Below are 23,385 nucleotides of genomic sequence, written 5' to 3' on the forward strand. Positions count from 1 at the left end.
AGGTATTGCCATCATCATTGTTATTGCTTTACAATGAGAAAGGGTTACTTTTACAGTTGGTTAAAAAAAAACAAAACCTTAGCTATGAAAATGTTCAAAACTAGAACTAACTCATTTTTAAGTTCTATCATCCAGAGAAAGCCATTAAAATCACAATAGGCTAAGGACAAAGGAAAACTTAGAACAATGACCTAATCACAACGGTTGCAATTTTGAAAACAAGTTTTATAGCCACAGTGTGTGACAGAGCTCAATTTGTCACATCGGAGCCCCCGTGTCTTGAAGGACGGGGACTCTGGACCCCGGGGGTGGGCCGTGGGGAACGCCCGTATGCCCGTGTCAGCCATGTGGCCGACGGCTTCATTCCAGCAGGGACCGCACATGCACACGCACACGCATCACTTACGGGGGGGCCTCGGGCGCCCTCTGGTCCCGGTAGCCCCGGCTCTCCTGCTTTGCCCTGGGAGGGAAGAGGAAAAGGAGGGTGTGAGGCCGGCATTTTGAGGCTCTTCCTGCGTCTATCCTTGCCCGCCCAGGCTCCCTGTATCCTTCCCCTGGCTCTGTGGTCCACTTTCATCCCCACGAGCCCCCACCCTGGTTCCTGGCAGGCTACGTCCTGGTCTTCCTGGGGTGGGGCTGGTTATAGAACTTCACCTCCACGGTGACCGACAGTCCTTGGGTCCCTTTGCATTCTCAGAGGTGGCCTGGTGTAGCCAAGAAATTACGTACGTGCCCTCCTTTTAAATGACCACATTGCTACCCACAAAACCACTCACAGCAGCCGTTAACCACTGCACGGTACACACGGGGCCCTGAGACTCCAAGAAACCTGACCGAGCCGATACACGGCAGGCCAGCCTGGACCCCAGCTGCGGGCGACCCCAAAGGCTGCTCTGCTCTCCCCGGCAGCGCCCGCCTGACGGGGCCTGTAGCTCCTCACCCTTCCCCATTCCACCTCCTCTTCACTACACGGAAGCTGCGGGGACACCTTTGCTATTCTAGGTTCTTCGCCAGCAGCAGCTCGGCACGCCCTGGATGGAACCAAGCCTCAAATAGAAGCCAGAGAGCGACGGGGCTAACGTGCAGACAAAGCGGTCAGCGGTGCTGGGGCGCGGAGGAGCGGAGCCGCAGTGAACGGGCACGTCCGATCCGGGCTGCAGCCGGGGGCCGGCCCTGCCTCCGGCATAGCTGCTGCGGGCGTGCCCGTTCCCCCAGAGCGTCCCAGCATTGGCCCAGCTCGTAAACCATGAGGATCGGATGGGCTCCATTAGCAGAGAGAGGAGAGAGAAAAAAGTGTTGTTGGATTCGGAGAAATAGGTAGAGAATGAGGGTGGGTAGGAAACTCGGTTTCCAGGTCGCTCAGTCGGTCGGGCAGTTTCTTCTGTCCCAGCTTGTCTGAGCCTGGCTGCGTGGTCTCAGGGTGCCCTTTCCTGGGCCTGCCTCTCGGGCGCACATTCAGGACAATCCTACCTCGCGGGTGCCTGGGATCCAGGGGAGAGGGGCCCAGCCTGGCCCCTGGCCCCTAGTCAGCTGTGGCGGCCACCCCATCACTGGCCCAAGTTACCAGCAGAAAAATGCTGCCGGCCACTGGGGAGGCTTCTCAGTACACCAGGCTCAGGTGGACACTTGGAGCGGCCACATCACCAACTCCTCACGGTGGCCCAGCTGGGGAGGCGCTGTCACTATCCTGGAGGCACAGAGGGGGCAGCTGACCTGCTCCCGGTCAGCCAGCGGGGGCGCTGGGCCAGGCGCTTTGGCTCCGGAGTCTCTATACCTCATTCTGTATTATAACCGTTGTTCAAATGACTCCTCATTAAAGTTGCACAGCAGGCAGCTCAAAAAGGCGGCCGCCCTGCCCATCTCTCTGTGCATCCATCCAGCCAGCCAGCCATCATCCATCCACTGTCTACCTATCCATCCATGTCCCTAAACTACAGAAACCTGAAGGAATAAGTCAAACTGCAGAGCGACCACCTGCCACCTTTGTCACATGCTGCCGCCCCAGCCCCTGTCCCTGCCCACACGGGAGGGCACCTGTCCTTTGTGGAAAACGCAGCTCCTGCCCAGGCTCACCACTGAGCCCAGACGGCCTTCGGGGGTGCCTGACTTCGAGGTGTGAAAGCCACGTGCACAGAACGAATGACTCCAGGAGAAACCCTCCTTCAAATCAGGCTGAGGCTCTCCGGTGAACAGTGCAGCCTCCTGGGCCGCGGGAGCCCGGCTGCGGGCCTGTCCTCACGCATCCTCTCAGGTCCCCAGCAAGGCTGGGACGGCGGCCTGCTGGAAGGACTCGCTCCCCAGCCTGCTGTGTGGGGCCTTTCCCTTCCTTGCTCCCTTTCCCCCTGCCCTCCATCCTGGGGTCACCTCCCAGCTCTCCGCTGGCCTCCAAACCCTCATCTCCTGTCCGCTCTTAGGGGATCCCCAAGGCCCCTGTTCCTGGGCCCATATCCTCGCAAGCAGCTCAGGGTGGCAACTGCCAGGGCAGCCACACACTGACATTCCAGAATGAACTGACTAGTGAACGCTGGGGTGAGAGTGCGCTCGGGGGCCTTCACTCCCCGGCCGGGGGACCTTGGCCAGCCTGCGTCACCTTTCTGTGCCTCCGTCTCCTCTTCCGGGGCAGCACTGACAGCCGCACCCCAGGAGGGGGCCCGGGGGTGCCTGTGGAAAATGGACGGAAGCCCTCACTGCTGCGGTCCTAGGTGGGCACCCGCCATCGGCCACGGGGGTGCTGCTCGGCCTCCTCCGTCCCTCCGCACACTGTCACCCCGCCTCACAGCCGTGTGCCCACCCCTGGGCATCAGCCTTCAGCAGCTCAGCAAGGGCATTTCACGTCGCTCGCTGCCGTAAGCTCTTTCCCTTCCCCCAGCAGTGAGTCCGGCTCAGCATCTGGCAAGCGGGGGAAACGATGAAGAAGGGGCTTCGGCAAGCCGCGGACGGCGCGGAGCGAGTCACAGTAGTTTGCGGCCAAAGCAAATGGGCCACACACCTGGCTGTGCGGACTCCTGTGTGCTCTCACTTAGTGGTTCCCACGGCGCCGCAGCCCCGACGGGCCAGGGTGAAAAGGAGGGCCGTGGGACAGCGACTGACCAAAGCAGTTAACAGACAGGCGAGCCCCGCGTCCACACGTGTCTCGCCTCCTCGGATTGCCCGGCGACCCCGGAGCACTGCTACGGCCACCCTCACTCTATGTGAAAAGAAACTGGGGCTCGGAGTTGTGCTCGACGTCTCCCAGGCCGCAGAGCCAGCATCCAACGCCAGTTTCCTTGTATGGCTGTGGTTGTGAGTCCGGTATAAATCATGCTCATTTAATTTTACTTTATCTGTAAGGAATGCGTGCCCATTGCTCCAGAAAGTCACACGAGGCAATGACATAACATGCCACGGAGCCGACGCATGCCCCTCTGCTCAGCGTCGCCCGCCTGCGAACGGCACCTGCTCTTCTCTGTGGTTTCAGAGTCTCCCAGAGTTCACACCGACCCCGTTTGTACAAAACAGGGCAGGCTACGTGCGCAAGACAGGTCACCTCATACAGCTTCAAGAAGTCACGTGTCAGTGTCTAGAGAACGTCTTCCTCAAGGCTGCGGGGGGCCCTCGGGGCCCCCCATCAGCCCGTCTCTCACGGCTGGGCATTGGGTCACCCCAGGTCTCTCAGCCCCAGGTGCCACTTTCCATCTGCCCCGCGATGGGGCCTGTGACGGGGCCTGTGAAGACGGCGGGGCTGCTAGGAGGGCCGCGGCCACCAGGAGCTCTGACGCAGCCCGGAGGAACCCCCTGCCAGAGGAAGGGCACCAGGGCCGCCACAGATTCGGGTGTGCACATCCCCGCACACGTCCGACCAGCGGCCACCAGGGCCAGAGACTCGGCCCAGCTCACCCTGTGTCCCCGGACAGATGACATTAAAGAAAACGAACACACACACATAGCTTGATGGGCAAGTCAAAGAGCAGGCCAACTCTTGTCCCCAGGCCCAACGGGTGCCGTTCTTGGGTGTTTGGTGCGTATAACCGGCTTTTCGAATGTCAGATCTCCATCCCGGCCAGCGCTCACCGGCCTCAGTTTCCCCTCCCACATCATCAGGACGGAGGCTGCCTGGGGCAGTTAAAACAATGCAGAGGACAGACAGGGTCCAGGGCCCAGGTTCTGATTCTGCCCACAGCCTGTCCCGTGACTCTGGGCCCATCATTTCCTGTCCCCGGGACACAGCTTCCTCGGCAGAGTTTACCCAGCAGGGCCGTCCGCACGGGAAACGCCTCTCGTGGCGCCCAGTTCAGAGCAGCCCCTGGACACAGAGCAGCTGTTCCCGAGGACGCACTAACCCGGCCTGTCACTGTAGGACTTTAGAGGCTCTCACCGGCTCTCCAGGGGGGCCCGGCTTCCCATCTCTGCCCTCTTTGCCTTCTGCTCCCTGCAAGAGAAACTCAAATGGGTTATCTGTCCAGAGACCCGCGCACAGCCGCCGAGGAAGCGGCTTGCCCGGCGGAACAGTTGGGTGGCCTGTTTTTCCCTGACACCCAGCTTCTGGCTTGGGTGTCCAGCCCGCCGTGTCTGGCACAGAATAAAAAAGCAAGACATCACCGTGGTTCCTTTATTACTGCTGTCGTTCTAAAATGACCCTCCAGGACACGCTCGTGAGGTTGTGCGTGGGGTGATGGGGCCCCGTATCGGCCCTGGACTGACCCTGGCGGTGGGAGGGGAGATGGGGGCGCTGGGAAGAGGAGGAGGGCACTGCGGAATGGCACACAAGACGGCCCTCAGCACAGCCCCCGGATCCCACAAGGGGCTGGGAAAGGTCAAAGGCATCCACTGTTCACAGGGGTGACGAGCGGTCTTTCTGGGCAGGCAGAAATGCCTGTGCAAAGGCCCTGTGGCCGGGAGAGGAGGGGAAGCAGGGGGTCCAAGGAGCCAGAAGCGAGCCAGTGTGGCTGGAACTGGAGAACGCGCCGTGGACGCAGGGCTGGGGGCTGTGGCCTGGAGGCCCTGACGCAGGCCCCGGCCAGGCCGGAGCCACGCGTGAGGGCTCGTTCTCAATGGCAGGGGAGGGGGCAGCCCCCGGCTGCTCTGGACCGGCCTTATCGCTGCCAAGGCAGAGGCTGCTGAGCTAGCGAGTCCAGGACAACGCGGGTGGAAGCGATTACGCAGCTCGTATCCAGAGCCTTAACGTCCTGAAACTCTGACAAGTGAGCTGCACTTCTAGGGACCGTCACATGGAAATTAGGAAAGTGCTGTGCGTGCACACTAGGCTGTTGTATATTTTAAAGATAACTAAGATTTATGAGGCAACAGAAGAATGGCCATATATATTATAGGACATTTATTAGATAGAGTGCAGGTAAAATTTATGGACATTTAATACCCATGTGGAAAATAGAAAATGTTCATAGTGTCACAATAATTAATTATCTCAAGTATGTATGCATATATATGTGTATGCTTGGATTGTTTCCCCCGTACAGGTATATAGAGACCCTATTTATACACATATACACATATGTACACATGCATACACATATATGTGTAGCGATGAAGATACCATTTAAATAAGTAAACAACAACAAATATGTACATAAAAGAATAATACTAAGATGAACTCCACCGCAAATTTAATTTAATCTAATGGTTATTTTCTTCCTCATGTTCTAGAGCACCCAAAACCCCCCTGGTGAACATATCTGCTTTCGTGACAGCAACACGTGCTTTTGCTTGCTGGCCTGTGCAGCAGAGAAATCAGGCTCTCCTTCATTGGCACTTACCGGGGCTCCAGGGAACCCAGGGGGGCCTTCGGGGCCGGGGGGTCCTTCTTTCCCCTAAAGGATTGGGGACAGAAAAACACCATTATACCTGTAGTGTGGCTTTCTGCAAGGACAGGGTGTCACGCAGGAGGGAGGGGTCTCCGCTGAGAGAGAGGGGTGCTCTGCCCCACCCCCTGCCTTTCTGGGCACGGCTCCCCACCCCGGCAGGGGTGCCTGGGGCGCAGCAGAGGCGGGCAGGCTGAGGTGTGGGGCCGGACTCCTCCTGGCCCCATGACCCAGACTCGGGATTTTGAAATCAGAAGCCTGGTTGGGAAAAAGACGTTGGGGCTTGGAGTCCATACACCGGGCCCAGATCAAACTCCGCCCTTGTCCACAAACTGCCCGTGGCCCACGGCCCTGCCATAGAGCACTGAGCACAGCGCCTGGGGCTGTGTGGGTACAGGACGCAGGGCGAGCAGCTGACCGGGCACACGTGCCAGGTGGTCCGGTCCATCCTCTTGTCCAGAGGTCCCCAACCCTCCTGCCACCAATGGTCACCGTTGGTATCTTCCCCCATGAGACAGGCCTCATGTTTCAAAAGACTGATTATATTAATTGTCACATTAATTCTTCATGTCTCATTTTATTCATCAAAGACACCCACTGTTGTCAACCACAGCTTTCTAAATCTGCGGGAGGCCATCAGCTCATCACTTCCAGCTGGTGGACACTGGGTGTCACCCTGGGTCCCTGCTGTGGGCCCGGAGCGGCCTGGACAACGTCACACCTCCTGCCGGGGCTCCTGGCAGGGCGGCTGCTGATGCCAGGCCTCACGCCCCAACCCTGTGCCACACAACGCCATGTGCGCTTAGTCAGGGCTGTGATTCTAGCCTCTTGAAGAAAAGCAAAAATATTTAACATTTATTTCAAATGTATACAGATTTTATATATTGTCATATTTTTTAAAAGTCTAATCAAGGGATCCAAAACACACTTTACTAAGTACTAGTTCAACTCAGCCAAAACCCAGTCACTGAGCCTTATTTTAGACCTGAAGACAATGAAAGATGCCAGTCATGCATCGCTAAGATAGTGAGAATTTTTTGTAAAGACCCTTGGGGACCGATGAAGGATGGACAGTGTTGTAGGTTTGTATTGGTTTGAGAAATCTTTTCTCAAAAGGATTTACACTTGACATATTCCCGTCCAGAGATCTGACACGTCCAGACACAATGCCTCTTAGGCCAATGCAAAACAACATCATCAATGGAATAAAAACAACTTGGGATGAATATCCCACCGTCCTCAGGGATCCTAAGAGACTGACAACAGACGTTCCTGGATTCTCAAACAATTTATTTAAAAAGCGACTAACAGCAGGCAGGTGGATGTTCTCTTTGCAACAATGACAAAGGGCTCCTTGGGACCCAAAATCAAATTTAGAGCCTTCGCTTTATGCTAAAAAGATTGGCAAATGATTTATATTATGTAATTTGAAATATACTGGAAATGTTTTATGTCTGTGTGCCTTCTTTAACTATGTCCCATTTTACTTTTTTTTTTTTTATTGCTATTTCTGAACTACCAACACTCATTATTAGCACTAAGAAAACTTTCAAATATTTTCCGGTTTGATGTTTATGGGAAAACATCAGGACCGCGGGCAGCTTCCGGCACAGCCACGACCTGCCGCTGGGCCCACGACAGAATCGGCATCTTACTCAGCGCACCTTAAAGCCTAGAAAAGGGATGACCTCCATCGGGTCCCACATGTTATCCTCCTCGGGCAAACGGTCCGCTCGTTTTTACGGGGGACATCTTCCGCTGCCGCGAATTAGCGAGCAGCTGCCTGCAGTCTGTTCTGTGTGTTGTTCATACGAGGACTTCCGGGTGGGCTCTTTCCAAAGGCCTGGCCAGACGATGGTCAGGAAAAGGACCGTGGTGGCTGCTGTCCTTCAATGTCCACAGCCCCCCAGCCCCAGCCCCGGCCCCGGCCACCCCACCCAGTGGGTCAGTGTGGAGTGGCGAGAACGGTGATTTAACTAAAAACTGCCAGCGTGGATATGACTTTATGCAACCTCGGACAAGCAGCCTAACCCCTTGTGGCTCTTTACTCCTCGTCTGACGAGGGGAAGTTGTCCGGGGTGGTTCCTAAGGTGCTCTTGGCACCAGAGTCCAGAGGCCAGGGCCTTGGCCAGCTTCGGGCCAGACTTGCACCTTGACCCCGAGGTGCCCGGAAGCGAGGTTTGTGCCTGGCGCTGCCCCTTCCTCACCGTGCAACCCTGAACTGGTAGTTTCACTCCACTGATCCCCACTTTCCTCATTTAAAAAGTGAGACAGTGATTCCAGACCGTCCTGACAGGCAGGGCCGTGGGGTCAGGTGAGGGCCAGCTGCTCGCTGGGTGGTCCTCCCAGCGAAGGTGTGTGCGGGGGGCCCCCGTCCTGGTGCCACTACCCGGAGGTCACCCTTCGCCTGGGGCCCTGAAACCAACAGAGGGCCTCGCAGCTTCGGGCCATGAATACAACTGTGGCTTTTGAGATAAATGGCCTAGGTTCGGGGGCAGCGAGACCCGTGGTGGTGGTTTCGTGACCCGGCTCATGACGCCCCTTTCTTCGCCACGCTCGGCCTTTGGAACGCTGGGCACCGGCAGCTGCCTCCAGCGGGCAGGCCTCCTGCCCGTGCGGGATGCTCCGGGCGGGCGCGCTCCCAGCCTCCCCACTTTAGGGCCAGGGCTGGACCGGGTGCCCGTCCGTGCTGGCTGGAAGCTGATCCCCAGGCCCTTCCCCCCGCCTCCCCCCGGGGCCCTACCAGAACGTGACCCCCTGCAGCTGACTGGTAGGGACGAGACCCTCGGGACCCGTGAGCCCCAGAGGCAGGAGGACCGGGGCAGCTTGGGGAAGGAGAGCACAGGCGGAGGGCAGACTGTCCGTTGAGGAACTTACCGGGGGGCCTTGGATGCCTGGGGGTCCAGCGGCTCCCGCAACTCCGTCCGCGCCCTACGGGTGATGAGGCCAAGAGTGAGGCTGGCGCGCACCTGCCCAGAGGTCACGAGCCCCCCGCGTGCACCGGCTGCACGGCTCCCGCAGCCTGAGCCCGCCCCACAGCCTGAACCGCGCGGCCTCTGCCCTCCCCGAGGGGCTGGGCTGGGCTCCGGGACACAAAGACGCCGGGAAGACCGCAGCCACACTCCGGGAGGGCCGCAGCTTCCGCCAGCCCGTCATCCCTAGGACAGCCGCAAACCGTCTCATGTCACAGGGGACATCTTCAGTCCTATCAGGGGACATTTCGGGATGGAAGGCAAGAAACGAGCAGTTGGATGTGTCTTCCAGGGAGACCGGGAGGGGCCCCTGTGTCAGCCCGGGGGTGGGGGGGCGCGGAGACGGGTGACCAGGACAGAAGCTGTGACAGGGAAGCGGTGCAGGCGAGCCTCAGGGCTCTCGCACGTGCTGTTCCGTCTGCCGCGACCCGGTCCCCACGCGTCAGCGTTCACGCCCTGCCCGCCTCTGTCTGCATCTTGCCGCGGGTCTCGGCTTCTCCGTGAGACACCGTCTGCCTGCCGGATCCAGAGCGGCAAGTCTCTGCCGCCTCACAACCCCTGATTTTCACTTTTCTCCGCAGCCCTTGCACCCTCTGACATCCTAGTGCTTATTGACTCATTTACTGGGAACCAAAGCTGTGCCTCGTAGATAGTGGATAGGAAATGTTTTGTAAATAAGTAAGAGGTTTAGGAGCTGAGCAGGCTGGGTGGTAAAGGCGAAGGCTCTTTAGGCTAATCCATGGCCTCTTCCAGGCTTTGGTCTGTGGTGCGAGAGCTCTACGCCCCAGCCCCCCGACCGGGAAAGGGGAGAGAGAGACAGCCAGGTGGTGGGCGCTGCAGGCGGCAACGCTCAGAAGAGACAGCGCTGCTAGGAGCACCCCGCCCAGAGCCGCAGCTCCGGGCCGGCCTGGTTCTCCCGTGACGAGCTGGTCAGGCTCAGGCAACTCTCACTCCCCTGCCTCGCAGGCCCTTTGTAAATGGACAGAAAGGTGCCCCTCTTCCCTCTGAGTCACCAAGGGAAGGCAGTGGGTGCCTGTGACGAGGTAGCCAGCACCAGGCATGTGCGCGGGGCCTCCACTGGGAGTTCCCGTTGCCACCTGCTGATGACAGTGGTCTTGGGTGTGTGATCACTGGCCGGTCCAAGAGCAGGGGACGGTAGACAGGGACTAACTCTGGGACAACAGTGCGCACGCTCCCACAGGGCGCTGCCGATGCCGTCCTGGCGGCCTGGGTTCGCACGTCTCACGTGCGTACACTGAGGGCTGATGTGGTGCCAGGGTCCGGAAGAGTTTTAGGGACACATAAGTGGCCACAGGGGAACTGGGTGCGGCGGCGGAAGATGTGTCTGAGGCCCCGTGTCAGACAATCCGGGAACGAGGTGCAGTCTGGTCTGGCCCCATCTGTTCCAGTAGGAAGGGACCCAGCCCGTGTTCATGAAATAAAGGGACAGCGATAATATATTTAAGGCAAACAGCCTGGGTCTGAGCCTCCCTGCACCCGGGCTGCTACCGCAGCAGGGGCCGGGGTGGGGGCGGGGGGAGTTACACACCTAGTCCACACCTCGCCGAATGAGCAGCTCCTGCCGCAAACCTGGGCTCTCCTACAGTGCCCTGCCCAGAGCGCCTGGCATCCCAGACCCCGGGACCCAGCCAAAGTGGGGCTACATTCTCTCTGCCCAGAAGAACGCTGACTGAGCCCCAGGAAGTGAGGGTGAAGGGCAGCTTGTCTGCTCGGCGTCCGTATCTCGTGGGACCACGGACCAGGCCTGCCGGGTAACCGGTTAAATGACAGCACACGGATGAACCCCCCACAAGGCCCCTCATGAAAGCGCAGGGGGCAGCGTGGAGACAGCCAGGAACTGAGGTGGGCAGGTGAGGGGACGGGCAGGCGCGCGGCGAAGGTTTCAGAGGCGTCCTGGAGAACGGGCACGGCGTCCACGCCTTGTAGGTGACTCACCTGTTATGAGTTTGCTGTAAAGATGCCCTTTCAGGCTGTCATTTATTTTATAAAAATACGTTTAAAACAACTGATTTAATCTAAGAATTAATGCATAGTTAGAATTAGGGGTCAACTAGAAGCAAGATAAAGCAAGCTCATTTCAATTGCGCGACCCTAACCGAACCTCTTTTTCGCTCCTTGTTGTGACAGGTTGACCCCGATGTGGAGCGGGGTCCCTTTGAGCGGCCTTCCACCCACTAGCAGTGGCCCACTTTCTGGAAGGTCTGGGGGACCAGGGCTCCTAGGGAACACGTGGGACTCCCACGGGACTGGCCCTGGGCTTGGCGAGGAAACTGAGTCCCGCCACCTGTTACCATGGCTACGACCGGTCACAACCACGGGGAACTCGGAACAGAGGAGCAATAAGACTAATGCACGGAAAGCCCAGGCCACAGGGAGGCAGGTTGGCTACGAAGGGCGTCGGCCGGTGTCCAAGCCGCAGATGCGACAAAAGCAGGAGCCCGTGGAGACAAACGGGATGCTGTTAATGCCGTTGTTACTGTTACAATAATAACACGCACCCAGAATAACCAGGGATGATGGTTAAATACAGTAACGGCCAGTGGCAGCAACGTGTAGTTACTGCCCCTGTTATTGGCTGTCGTAAATCCAAGAAAGCCGGGGCTCACATGACACTGTGTGACTCCCAGAGCCTCTCGCCACAGGCCAGGTTCCCATGGGGCCAGCCGGTCGCTTCTACATTCCTTACTTAGGACCTAACCCTGCAGGTACCCCAGGCCTCCCACCCCACCCCCCACTGGATAAAAACAAACAAATGAAGCCTCCGTCCCCACCCATGTCCCCCAGCCCCAATAGCATTCTGATTCCCCGTCGGTTCATGTCCCCCAGGTCCCCTGCTCTCACCCCCAGATGTCGCCTGGGACCTGGAAGTGTCCGTTTGTACCTTAACATAGGAGGTCCGTCCAGTGCGGCACCCGCTCCAGTGAGAATGGGAGTGTATTCAAATGACAAGGCCAAAGGGGGAGGGGACTACGGGTAATGACTTACCGGCGGTCCGGGGTTCCCGGGGGGCCCCGTGAAGCCTGGAACTCCGGGGTGACCCTAGGGAACAGAGAGGCAGTTCTTTACCGTGGCGCATGAAAAGCAGTGTGCACCTGCCACATTTCAGACAGCGACGCGGCGTCTCCCCTCTCACGCCGGTGGCAATGTGGGTGGGGGCCCGGCGAGCAAAAGACCTGTTTTGTATCCTGCTGGGGCTTCAACAGGCTGACAAAGGATCTGACGACAGTTGCAAAAGCAAATCTATCCTGACAGTGGATGTGCTTCAAAGCAGTGTGAAGAAAGAAGCGGGGGAAGTGCGTGAAGACACAGAGGGAACCGAGAGCGGCCGTGACAGCCGAAACCGCTGAGGCTGGGTGACAGGCCCAGGGCGCGGGTGCCCCGGCGCACAAGCTTCCGAGCAAGTAGATGCATACGGACACAACACAAGCCCACACGGAACTAAATTATGATACCCGCACTGTGACAATCTAATGCAGTTGTTTTAAGGAAGAGATTCATGTCTCCACAGGGAGAGGGGCCTGTGTGTATCATAGAAGGAGCTAAACAAGCAATAGTGAAAAGAGTATTGAAACAACAGTTAATTTCATATAATAATCTATGCAACTGAACAAACCACCCTAAAATAAAGGACTCCCCAACCCCCCCAACCCCCCACTGCCATCTCCTGCCACCGGAAACACAAGCTGTGACATTCACTATGGATCCCTCACCTTCAACAACTCATCCTTACAAGCCTAACCCACACACGTGCTGGTTTCCGGAAACAGTGGGATTCCAGCTGAGTCCATCACGCAGACCTTGATCCCGGCTCGGCCTCCCGGCCTCGTGTGCCTCACCCCCTCACGGGACGAACGCCTTGTAGGGGCAGGGATTTGCCCGTCACCCCTCTGCACCTCTGAGCCTGTGCTGTGCCCGGCACAGAGCTGGTTTACCAGGAGCACAGTCTGAGCGAGGCACCGAGAGTGAGAAGCGAAGGGCCAGGGCAGGTGGGAGAGAGAACAGGAAAGCCCGGGGGAAATGTCAGCAGCCAAGCAGCAGAGAGGCTGCTGGAGGCTGAGGAGCTGAGGCAGAGGGGACAGCATCGGTTGGTGGCTCTGGATGAAGGTGTTGGGACGTTGAGAGCCACAGCAAGAGCAGCCTGTCACCACGGGCGCCCCCTCGCGGCGCCTTCGGAGAAGTGGTCCAGCCGGGCTGGACCCAGGGAGCCCAGCAGGAGCATCTGCCAGGCACTTCAGCAGCACCGTGCATCATGCAATGGGTACTTGAGAAACAATGGTGGGAGAAAGCAAGGGACACTTTGTAACAAATGGCTGCCTTTTCAGTGAATAAGAAGCACTGAAAGCAAGAGTCCAAAAGAATGGAAAAAATAAAATAAAAGGCAGGCTCCTCAGATAATGGCGGATGGGGAAGGTGACAATAAGCCAGAGGATTCAGGGGGGAACCAGGAAAATGTGATTTAAAAAAGTCCGACTGCACACGAAGAAGAGACAAGGGATGATGTCAGAAATGGCAACAGGTGTTGAGGAGACACAGCAGCACTTCTGCAGGCGAGTAGTTCATTATAAAGTCTTTACCTGACTGCCCTTCTGTCCAGCTTCTCCATCTGCCCCACGCTCCCCTTTGCTCCCCTAGGGAGGACGAAAACAACCAGTTAGTGGGTGCTCTGCTGGGGCCGCACTCAGGAGACGAGCGGCTGCCTGCGTCCGCGCGCCTGCTCGCGTCCTGATCCGCGCCCTCCCCCATTCTTCCCAGTCTCCTATCAGGTTCAGCCCGCGGGCCAGGCGCGGTGCCAGCGGACCGAGGTGAAGCCTGGCTGCGTGTCTGCCGGTGGAATGACGCAACTGGGCTGTGGGGTGCCGGTGGGCGGGGGGCATGGAACCGGGGCCAAGGGGACGGGCGGAGCCCACTTCACGGACAGCCATGCACGCCCGCCCTTGAATGTGACTCGGGCACTGGAAACCATCAGGAGGGCGTGCGGCTACCCTAGATACCAGAAGGGCCCGCTGGCCTCGGCGTGGGGAGGCTGGCCGGCTCCGGGTGAGGAGGGGAGGGCCAGCCACGGGAGAGGGGGGACCCTGCAGGTGCGGCAGGGAAAGGCGCAGGCCGGCACGGTGTCCGGGGGTGTCACGCGTGGGAGTGGGGGTCGGGGGGAGGCTGAGGCGGCGGTGGACGGGCAGCCCCAGGCCGGGGGCTGAGGAGGAAGGCAGTCTCTGGACACGTGGGCCTTGCTCCCTCTCTTAGTGCCTGTGGGACCTGGGGCTGGTCACTTGAACTCTAAGGGCCATTTTTAAATACAAAATAGAGAAAATAACATGGCCTAGCCCGTGAAACGTTAGGAAAATAAAATCAGACGGTGCGTGGAAAACACGTAGCATAGAGCTCCGCACACTGCCAGAGCTCAATAAACACTGGTTATCATGATTATTTTATGTCGTGTTGCATGTGAATCTTGGCATTGCCATTCACTACCTATGTGTCACTGGGCAAGGTACTTCAACTCTGTTTAAAGTGAGAGTAATAGTATCTTTGACATGAAGTTGTGAAGATTAAATGACCTCAAATCTACGCTGTGCTTAAGCTAGTGATGAGTTCATGGTTAGCTCTCAATAAACACTAGCCTTCATCCTCCTCGTCATCGTCACCACCACCGTCACCACCATCGCCACCTTCTTCAGCCGTCGCCACCATCACCGTCACCATCCTCATCATCCTCACGGTCATTTTATTGTGGTTCATACAAACACCCATAACATGCCACTACCAGAAGTATTTTTCACGGACTAACCCTGAAAATAACGTCCGAAGGTTCCACTCTCTCTCAGCTGTCACCTGTTTTGGTTCTGCATTTGCCGCGTTATCAAATGTATTTCAGTAAAATGCTCTTTAAAAAAACAAACCACTTCGGTCCCTCTGAAAGAACGCATTATGCAGTGAATTAAGTCTTTGGCAGGAAGTCAACCCTGGCCCCGGTTCCAAGCCTGTCATGTCTAATCTTCGCATCCTTCAGCAGACCAGGGCTCCCTCTTTGCTTTCAGTTTGTTCCTCCAGTAAATGAAGGAGGGAGGGAGGTCCATCTAGGAGGGCGCTTCCCGGTCCGGAGGCCCACGAGTCTCTCCCTGAAGCCTCGAGCCCTGCCTTCTTTCCGTCCAGGTTGCCCCGCGTCCGCAGCTCATCAGCGACGCCGACCACCTGAGAACGGCACTCCTGCCTGCCCCCCTGAGCATGCTGGGAGAACTAGGTGAGCTGAGGCCCAAGAAGTGCCAAATGCCATTGTGTAGAGCAGGAAAAATAGGCTCAGAGGGAAGAATGTTGGTTCCAACATTTCTGCATGCAATCACGTCCCCTGCTTTTAAATCTACAAAGCCAGCACCCTGCCTCCAGGCCGCGCTATAATCTCAATGAAAAGAATGACGTAGAATAGCTCGCTGGTTCTCTGACATTTGGGACCTTTGTCTTAAAAGTAAATGGTTTTCTTTCAAATTCCAGCCTTCAGTTCGGGCAGGAGTGGTTTCAATTCTCATCTCTTAACAATGAAAATGTCAGCAGCTCAAGGATCTCCACGGGTGTCCGTCTCCTTCACCCCTGCAGGTGGGGACCAGAGCCAGCAGGGCCACCTCCGAGCCTGACTCGCGTCCTGCCAGCAGAGAGGACTGACACGCAGTCCCTACGTTGCCAGGCGCTCTTCCGGGCCTCTCCAAATGAGACCCCATTTCACGTACTTACAACGAACGGCCTGAGCTGACAGAAAAAAATATATATACACTTCATATAACTGTATTATCAAATTTAGCTGGTAAGTCTGCTCCATGAGATAGAATTATTGACAGAGTGTATAGATAAGAAATCTGAAGCCACTTGTCATAGTCATTGTTAACTCAGACAGCAGCTGCTATGGGCACCCCTCGCAGCGCCAGGCATCCGGGCATTGCCTACGTGCCCAGACCAGTCCTGGTGCTCGGCGAACGTTCCCCGTCTGACCCTCCCATCCTCCTCGCGAGGTCAACCAGGTGAGAGACTGGAGGTTCAGAGGAGCCGAACGAACTGCCCAGATCTGGTAAGGAGTAAGCACACTTCACTCAGCTCATAGGGGGCAGAGCCAGGCTGGGGAGCCGACTGACCTCCAAGGCCCAGGCTGTGCCCACCGCTCTCGGTGGCCTCCAGCCCCAGCCTGGCTTTCCTGAGAGTCGCCAGCTTGCAGGCCTTTCTTCTCCAACAGAGCATCGGGCCCGGGCAGTCACGGCCCGTATCTGACCCGCCTCTGCCCCTCCCAACTGTGGAAGGGGATGGTTAGGGGGACACTTGGTGAGGATCTTTCAGGACTGAGGCAGCTGGGGGTGAAAAGCGACATCTTCTCTGGGAGAGGGCATGCGGGTCACGGCTCTGGGTCACCTTCTGGGCACGATGGGATTCCAGGGCCTCCCCTGGCAGCTCCAAGAGCAGCAGAGGAGGGGTTAGGTCTGCCTCCCAGAATCATCCAGAACGTCTGCAGAGCAAGGGCCTCCTGCTCACACGGTGTTCCAATCCCTACATGTCCCATCCCCCGGCCGGGGATACGTGGATGAGAAGGAAACCAAATGCTTTTCATGGAGGATGAAGTAACCAGCACTTCCCGCACGGGGGAGGTTTGCACGTCCTCCCCCACGCAAATCCACGTTCCCAGGGCCGTCGCTCTGATGGCCACCCCGCTCCCGCCTCCTCCACCGGAACCACAATCCTGACAGCAGCCGCTCTCTCAGACCTTATCCCGCAGCCCGAAGGCCTAGAACAGAGCTCCGGGACTAGCTGCAGCATTAACCTCCCCGGGCCCGGCCGCCAGCGAGGGCAGGCGCAAACCTGCAGGACAAATCCTGGGGAGGTGACCTGCCCAGCGCTGGGCCACAGCTACCAGCAAACAGAGAAGCAAACCATGGCCAGAGCGCACCCAGGGCCTCAGGCTGCAAGAGGACGCAGAAGCAGTCAACGCTCCTAAGTGCTTCGCCACCGGCAGCATTTCAGTTTACAAATCCACCTTCACATCCTCACGCCTTGCAGAGCTCTCATTTGACAAGGGAAGCTCAACAGGGGACAGGGACAGCCCTCTCACCTGCTGCCTGGAGAAGGGGTTGGGACGGACGCAGAGCGCGGAGCCCGGTTTGGGTTTGAAGTCAAGAAGCCAGGCAGGCTTGTGAGTCCTCAGGCGGGACACTTAACTTCTCCAGGGCTCATTTCCCCACTGTGAGTGACTCTGTCCCAGGACCATCACAGGCAGTGGGTGGGGTAGACAGAAGCAAGGGGCACGGGGAGCTGTCCTTGGTGCTGACGCCTGTGTCCGGTTCCATTGTAACAGGATACCAATACGAGGGGATCCAGGTGTTGGACCCACAGGGACTCACCTTGATTGTATCATCTACCGGTTTTCTCATACTGGCATTTTATTCTTGCTAGGCCTCAGCTTCCTCATCTGTGAAGTGGGACAGTATCTACCTCCCCGGGCTATGCTGAACACTGTAGGAGACCACATTGCAATGCAGGTAGCCTGGCCGTGGCTGTAACTGCCTGGGGCTCACGTTGCAGGGCGTGGGGGGGGGGGGGGTGGACCTCGAGCTGGAGAATGCTCAAGTTCACGATCAAGTCCCAAGCAGAGAAGTTAGGACTCTCGTTCCAATGGAGCACTAGTTAATTTTTGTTCTTTTTCCAGATGGAAACTTTCTTTGGCGTTCTCTGTGTATGTGAAGGAACGAAGTCTCTCTTCAATCAAATTATTAAAGAACAAAGGCAAAGCCATTATCCCAAGACACCAGAACTTCAAGCAAGGTTGGGCCGGTAGAGAAAACGTTTCCTATTGAGTGAGAAAGCTCCTTCACTGTGTAATTGATTGGCTTCTGTTTCTCTGAATAAAGGCCATGCCTCAGCAGAGGCCAAAGCCCGCAGCCAGCAAACTGACAGCAGAGATTCCGCAGGGACCCGCTGGGACTATCAGGTGCAGAATTCCCCTGGCAAGCAGCTTAGCCCCGAGGGAAACCTCAAAAAGGGAGGGTAATACCCAGGAAATAGCGCAGACGATGCTACGCCTTCCTGGTGCCTCTCAGCCTAACACAGCCCAGGAGAAAGCTTTTCCATCTCCGCTGAGGCTGGCGTTGCAGTGCCCAAAGCCACAGCCTGGGGCACGTCAAAACCCTCTGAGGCTCCCCCACATCCACGGGGGACAAACGCCAGGCATCTTCACCTGCTGGCCAGGGCCTGGGAGACCTCGATGTTTTCCATGATAATACCCTGCTGCTCCAGTATTTCTGTGTGTTTGTTTGCTGACCTTTTAACAGTGGCACTTTGGGATATGGGGTGGGTGACGTGCACTCATAGCAGCAGAGGCCACAGGGGACTGGGGAGCCCCCAAGGAGCCCCAGTGTTGGGGGAGGGGAGGGAGGAGGGAGGTCAGCCCCCATGCCAGCTCTCACAGAGGTAAACACTGTCCCCAGTGGGACCACCAACAGCCACAGCCTGACGCTGATTCCGGCAGCTGGGGCTCCCCCCAGCTCTGGGGAACCGCAGAGCGTCCTGCCGTTCTGGAAGGGCGCCTGGCCATTCACGGGGCGGTTAGTGACGCTCTCCGCGTGGCACGGCAGCTTCCCAGCAGCCATCGCCGTTTCGTCTCCGCCATCCCATCGTCCAGCTGCCACCCAGCTCTGAGGGCTTTTCGTTCCCATCCGTGGGCGCTGACATTGAGGCCCAGAGAGGGCGTGGGTTTTGCCTACAACCACACAGCTCCAAAGGCCCCTGTTCTAACCAGTCAGTACCACGCGCTCTAGTCCCATAGCTCGTTACACACGTGCGACCGCTCGGGCATCTGTAAAGGAACAGCCTGACACTCGACAAGCTGAAAGGGCCTGCTGCCCCAGGTCGCCAGCGCCGAGGCTCGACCTTGAATGTGGGCCTCCGATCTCAGCGCCACTACTCCTTTACGCCGGACGCCTCTCCTCCTCACACCCAGATCAACCAGCGAGATGAACGGAACGGACACGCGCCCCTCGGGAAGGCCACTGACCTGTGCTCCAGCAGTTCCCGGGGGCCCGGGAGGGCCTCGGGGGCCAGCGTCTCCCTGTAGCAAACAAGAGAAAAAAATAGGAACGAGGGTCTGGAGCCCGTGCTGAGTCACCAGCAAGCCACCACCCTGACACAACGACTTGCCGGCTTTCCACTGGGATGCCACCCCCTTCCGCATGCCCTCCCGGGAGTCTGAGCAGAGGGTGTTGGCTGTGCGTCCGCAGGCATGGCCCACAACGAACGGGGTCGGCTGGCGTGGCAGCCCGTCACTAAGACGGCCCAAGGGACCCTGCCCCCCAGAGTCACGCCCTTGACTAGGCGCCCCCTGCTGGTATCCGAGACGCTCCCAGGATGATGCGTTACATAGAGCGCGTCGAAAACACCGTTCCCTCCTCCTCACCTTCTTCCCGTCTGTGCCATCTCTTCCTGGCCGTCCTGGGAGACCTTTGTCTCCTTTAAAACCCGGCAGCCCAGGGAGGCCCGGGGGGCCTGGGGGGCAGTCGCTGCAGATGTCCTGGGAGAGAGTCAACAACACAGTTACTGGAGAAGCAGGGGCGCCCCCCCCGCCCCCAAGGAGGCAGCCAGCCCTTGTGACCGCGAGGCAAGCAGGGCACCCGGTCCTCCCTCGCACGCCCGCTGTGTGCCACACTGCACTTTTCTCTGTCTTACTCTTAAGTTAGACTGAAGCACTGATGTATCTGAATTACTACCTCATTTCCCCTACTTCTGGCCAGCCAGGCTGTTGGGGCGGTAACACAGGACAACGATGTCAAAGGTGCACAAACAGGTATCTGCGAGCACCTCAGAAAACTAACAGCCCAGATTTAATGCAAATCTTTAGTATGAGCAATAGCTGGCTCTGTCCCTAAGGCTTCGGACAAAACAGTGTTGGAAGCGGAGGCCTCTGCCCGCGGGTTTGCTGGACTAGTTTCCAAAGAAGCGGACGGAGGGAGGCAAGGCCCTCGGGGCTCTCTTGCCGGGTCCACAGCCCACCCTGACCGGGCCGGCCTCCTTCCTCGTCCAGCGCGGGCGCCGAGTGACAGTGCCCGGGGCCGGCCTGGCGCAGCGTCTCTGAGGCAGGTAAGCGCGGCCCCTGGGGTGAACACCAACTCCTCTCAGCCCAGGCACACACTTTCCGGCTTGTATGTGTCGTCCCCGATCCTCAGGTTTGGGACACAGCACGTGCCTCATGTACCCGCCGGCTGACCACGCCGCAGCCCACGTGCCATCCATGGGACATGCCATCCAGGGCGTGGCGGGCACCTGCCACGCCCCTGCCACGCCCTCTCCCCAGCCCACCCTCCCCACCCTTCTCGTCTGCCGGGACAAGGGTTAAGTGAGGAAATCCCAGGAAGGCACTTGGAAGAGAGTCAGACAGCTGCCTGCCCAGCCAGCCAGCGGGACTGACTCAGGCACCTACTCAGGGACTCCCTCCGCGCCTCTCGCAACGCAGCCGCTCTCTGAGGCTCAGGGCCCTTCGGCTCAGGGCCCACAGGGAGGCTGGGCCTGAGGAGTTCATGGCTAAATGGTGTCAACTCAGAGAAAGCCGATGCAGGAACCGCGGCCTCCAGAGTGCTCCCAGGGCTGCGTGGGGGGCTGCCTGTGCTGTGCTCAGTGAGGTCGTGTTTCTGGTGACTGAGCACTTACATTGGTCTCTAATTCAGGGGGGGAGGGCTCTTCCCACCAAAGCCACTCCGAATGGTCCATCTTCTTTTCATCTGCTTTACTCGAGCTCAATCCTTGAAGGCTCTTTAGAAGCCTCCCACTCCAAGAAGCCCTCCTCATGGCTTCCGACTGGGCCCTTGTCTCGCTGGTGAAGTGGTCTGTTCATAGCTCCATGCCCCCACCCCAACTCCAAAAGTATGGCCTCTCCGAAGACAGAGGTAGGGCTGCTTTACCTCCGTGTGTCCAGCACATAGCAAACAGCCTTCCATGCAGTATCAGTTCAGGGAACAGACCCGCGGTGCAACCTTTGCACTCCCGAGCTGCCTTCCTCCATGGCTGGTCTGAGAGGCTAGCTGAACTTGGGGGGAGGGGCGGGCGCCCCATGGTGCGGCGCATGAGTGACGTAAGCTGGGTGACGCTGTTTCCAGTCGCTGAGTTTTGGCTGGGGGTAGCGGGGCTGGGAGGAACTGGCCTGCTCCTGGACCTTCCCCAGAGTTCGTCAAAGCGAGACGTGTCCCTGAAACACTGTAAGGGACACATGGGGCAGGCGGCTGGAGCCAGCCTGGTGGCGGCAGGGACTCTGGCCAGTGGAATGTTGCTAGACTCGGAGGGCGCAGTGGCGATTAGGAGCCAGGGAGTGTGGTGGCATCCACAGTATCCAAGCGACACAAAACCTCACACTTCCTGTCTCCTTCCAGTTCCTGGCAGGGCTGAGCCTCATCCCAGACACCGAGAAAGGCTGTGCCCTGAACACCAGAGCTGAGAGCAGGGAGCCCGGGGCCCAGCCTCCAAGCAGTGCCCCCCCGACCTCCCCGGCTCACTTTGGCTCCTGTGCCCCCAGGCCCCCAGGGTCGCGAGACCAGGCCGACTTCTGCTTCCAACCAGACCATACCGACCCCTCTGCCCGCCTCTCCGAGACTCAGCCCCCTCCTCTGTGAGATGGGGCCTCAAAGTCTGGCGAGAGGTGAACGAGACAGCGAACGGAAAACTGACGCCGTGCCTGGCACACGGTGACCGCGCAGGGGACTTCCGCCGTGGCATGTCATTAGTCCCCTCCCCACGTCCGTTGCCTCACCGCATTCACCGATCGGACGCCCCTGATCATCAGTCCAGGCTCCCAACTCCTCCACCTGAGTCACCTCAGGTAAGGGATTTCATCCCCGCGTCTATTGCTGTATCTATTAACAAGGCTCATCTCCTGCTTGGGGAGACTGTTGCAGAATTTAAAAGACGTAATGCAGAAGAGCACCCACGACCTTGCTGCGTTCCTTGGGCGTGGCCTATAGATGTTGGTTCCCCCCGTCTCTGTCTCCCTCCCTCCTTCGTTGGGAGATACTTTCAACACACCCGCTCCCTGCGGCAGTGTGTTCGGTGGGGCACAGTGTACAAGTAAATGCTCAGGAAAATGCCTACAAAGGGCAGAAACACTGTGACTTGCTCACCTGTGCTCAAGGTCCTGCTCTGTGAGAGCTACAGCCCCACCCACAGGGGTGCTGGTGAGGACCGGGTGGGGTCACATTCACCCGCATCCAGGGGATGGTCTCCCCCGGCACAGATCCGGCCGTGAACCTCCATTTGACAGGAACTCTCAGGAGATGGACTTTCTACCCAGGCCCTTTTGCAGCCAGCACAATGAGGTCATTACGTGACACAATTCTTTGGCAGCAGTCAATGTTCTGTAATGAAATAGGCCTCCTCAGCAAGGGCAGACCCTGCCACGAGTCACCTGGACCCAACCAACAGGCATTCATCCGCAGCAGGTCGCTAAGAAGCAGGGAGCTAGGACAGTCGGCTCCACAGACCCAGGCAAACCCCATGGACCTGGCTCTTGTCTGCTGGGCGTTAGGGCACAGCGCAGCTCCACGGGACAGGGCGTCTCGGGTGCCAGCCTGCAGGCCCCGCGCGTCCTCGCCGCTCTGATGAACACAGCAGTTCGGGAACACTGATCTCCGTAAACACACCTCCCAGTGCCATAGTCATGAAGCACAGCACGCAGGCCTCACGGCGCCCACTCCTGTGATCGTCGGCCTGAAGACCAGGGCGTCTGCCAGTTGGATCCAGGGGCCGATGCAAACCCAGCCCCCTCCAGAGCGATGACGTTTTGAAAAATGACCCAGGCCAATGGGAGCCGGTGTGAACACGGGACCGAATCGATAGATAATGATTTCTTGTCATGTCCTGGACTGCGGAAAAAACGCTCTCTCTTGTCAATAAAATCAGGAAGGACTGTGTTTACCAGTGCTTAATTTTTAATAAAATGTAGACTTTGCCGTCAAGGCATCCCCACGTGTAGAGAGATGAGAAGTCCCGACTTCCGAGACGGCGCTGTCTCTCCTGTCTCCCCCCACCCCCGTGCTCCCACGCACGAAGCAGGTGTTCACCTGTTCGCCGACATCGCCCAAGGGCTGTCTCAGCACTAGACGAAAGGAGGGGCTCCTCGCCCCAAATCCGGGCCCCGGCTCCTCCGAAAGCCCAGACAAAAGCTTCACGTGGAGGTAGAGAGGCGGCCTCCGCCCCCATGGCAGCAAGGCCGCCCGCTCTGAAACCAGTAAACCGTGCCCCGTCTCCATCCCGCTCCCCGCCATCCCGGCCCCGAGGCGTGTGGCCACCCAGCGCGCACTGCCCCGCGTCAGCATCAGCTGCGTCATGCTCAGCTCCCAGGGATCTCAGCCACTCACGGAGAGCGCACGCGTGGTGCCGAGTCTCACCCAGACCTGGACTCCCCCTGGCACCCGGGCCTGGCTGCTGCCTCCACCTCCCACCCCTGAGCTGCTGCCTGGACACCAGCATGACCCACATCCAACCTGGCTCTTCCCAGGGCAGGGGCGGCAACCCTGGCAGGGTTAAAGGTCAGTCTCTGGGCTCAGTGAGGTAAGGGTTCGATTCCCAGGAAGCCGCGGACCCTCACA

The 23,385-nt window shown here is 58.3% G+C and overlaps 1 protein-coding gene across 1 annotated transcript in view; it reads right to left on the bottom strand.

The window, feature by feature from the left end:
* The window catches only part of COL22A1 (collagen type XXII alpha 1 chain), a 167,159-nt gene that overhangs the window by 21,145 nt on the left and 122,629 nt on the right, over positions 1-23,385 (bottom strand). The window contains exons 44-51 of the mRNA XM_054590689.1: positions 19,212-19,325; positions 18,813-18,866; positions 13,366-13,419; positions 11,777-11,830; positions 8,676-8,729; positions 5,754-5,807; positions 4,355-4,408; positions 407-460 (exon numbers count right to left, since the gene is read on the bottom strand). Coding sequence (XP_054446664.1) covers positions 407-460; positions 4,355-4,408; positions 5,754-5,807; positions 8,676-8,729; positions 11,777-11,830; positions 13,366-13,419; positions 18,813-18,866; positions 19,212-19,325 — 492 coding nt within the window. The remainder of the gene's footprint in view (positions 1-406; positions 461-4,354; positions 4,409-5,753; positions 5,808-8,675; positions 8,730-11,776; positions 11,831-13,365; positions 13,420-18,812; positions 18,867-19,211; positions 19,326-23,385) is intronic.

This window comes from Pteronotus mesoamericanus, unplaced genomic scaffold (genome assembly GCF_021234165.1).
Source record: "Pteronotus mesoamericanus isolate MK-2021 breed Mesoamerican mustached bat unplaced genomic scaffold, CSHL_Meso_final scaffold_174, whole genome shotgun sequence".
NCBI classification, from domain to species: domain Eukaryota; kingdom Metazoa; phylum Chordata; class Mammalia; order Chiroptera; family Mormoopidae; genus Pteronotus; species Pteronotus mesoamericanus.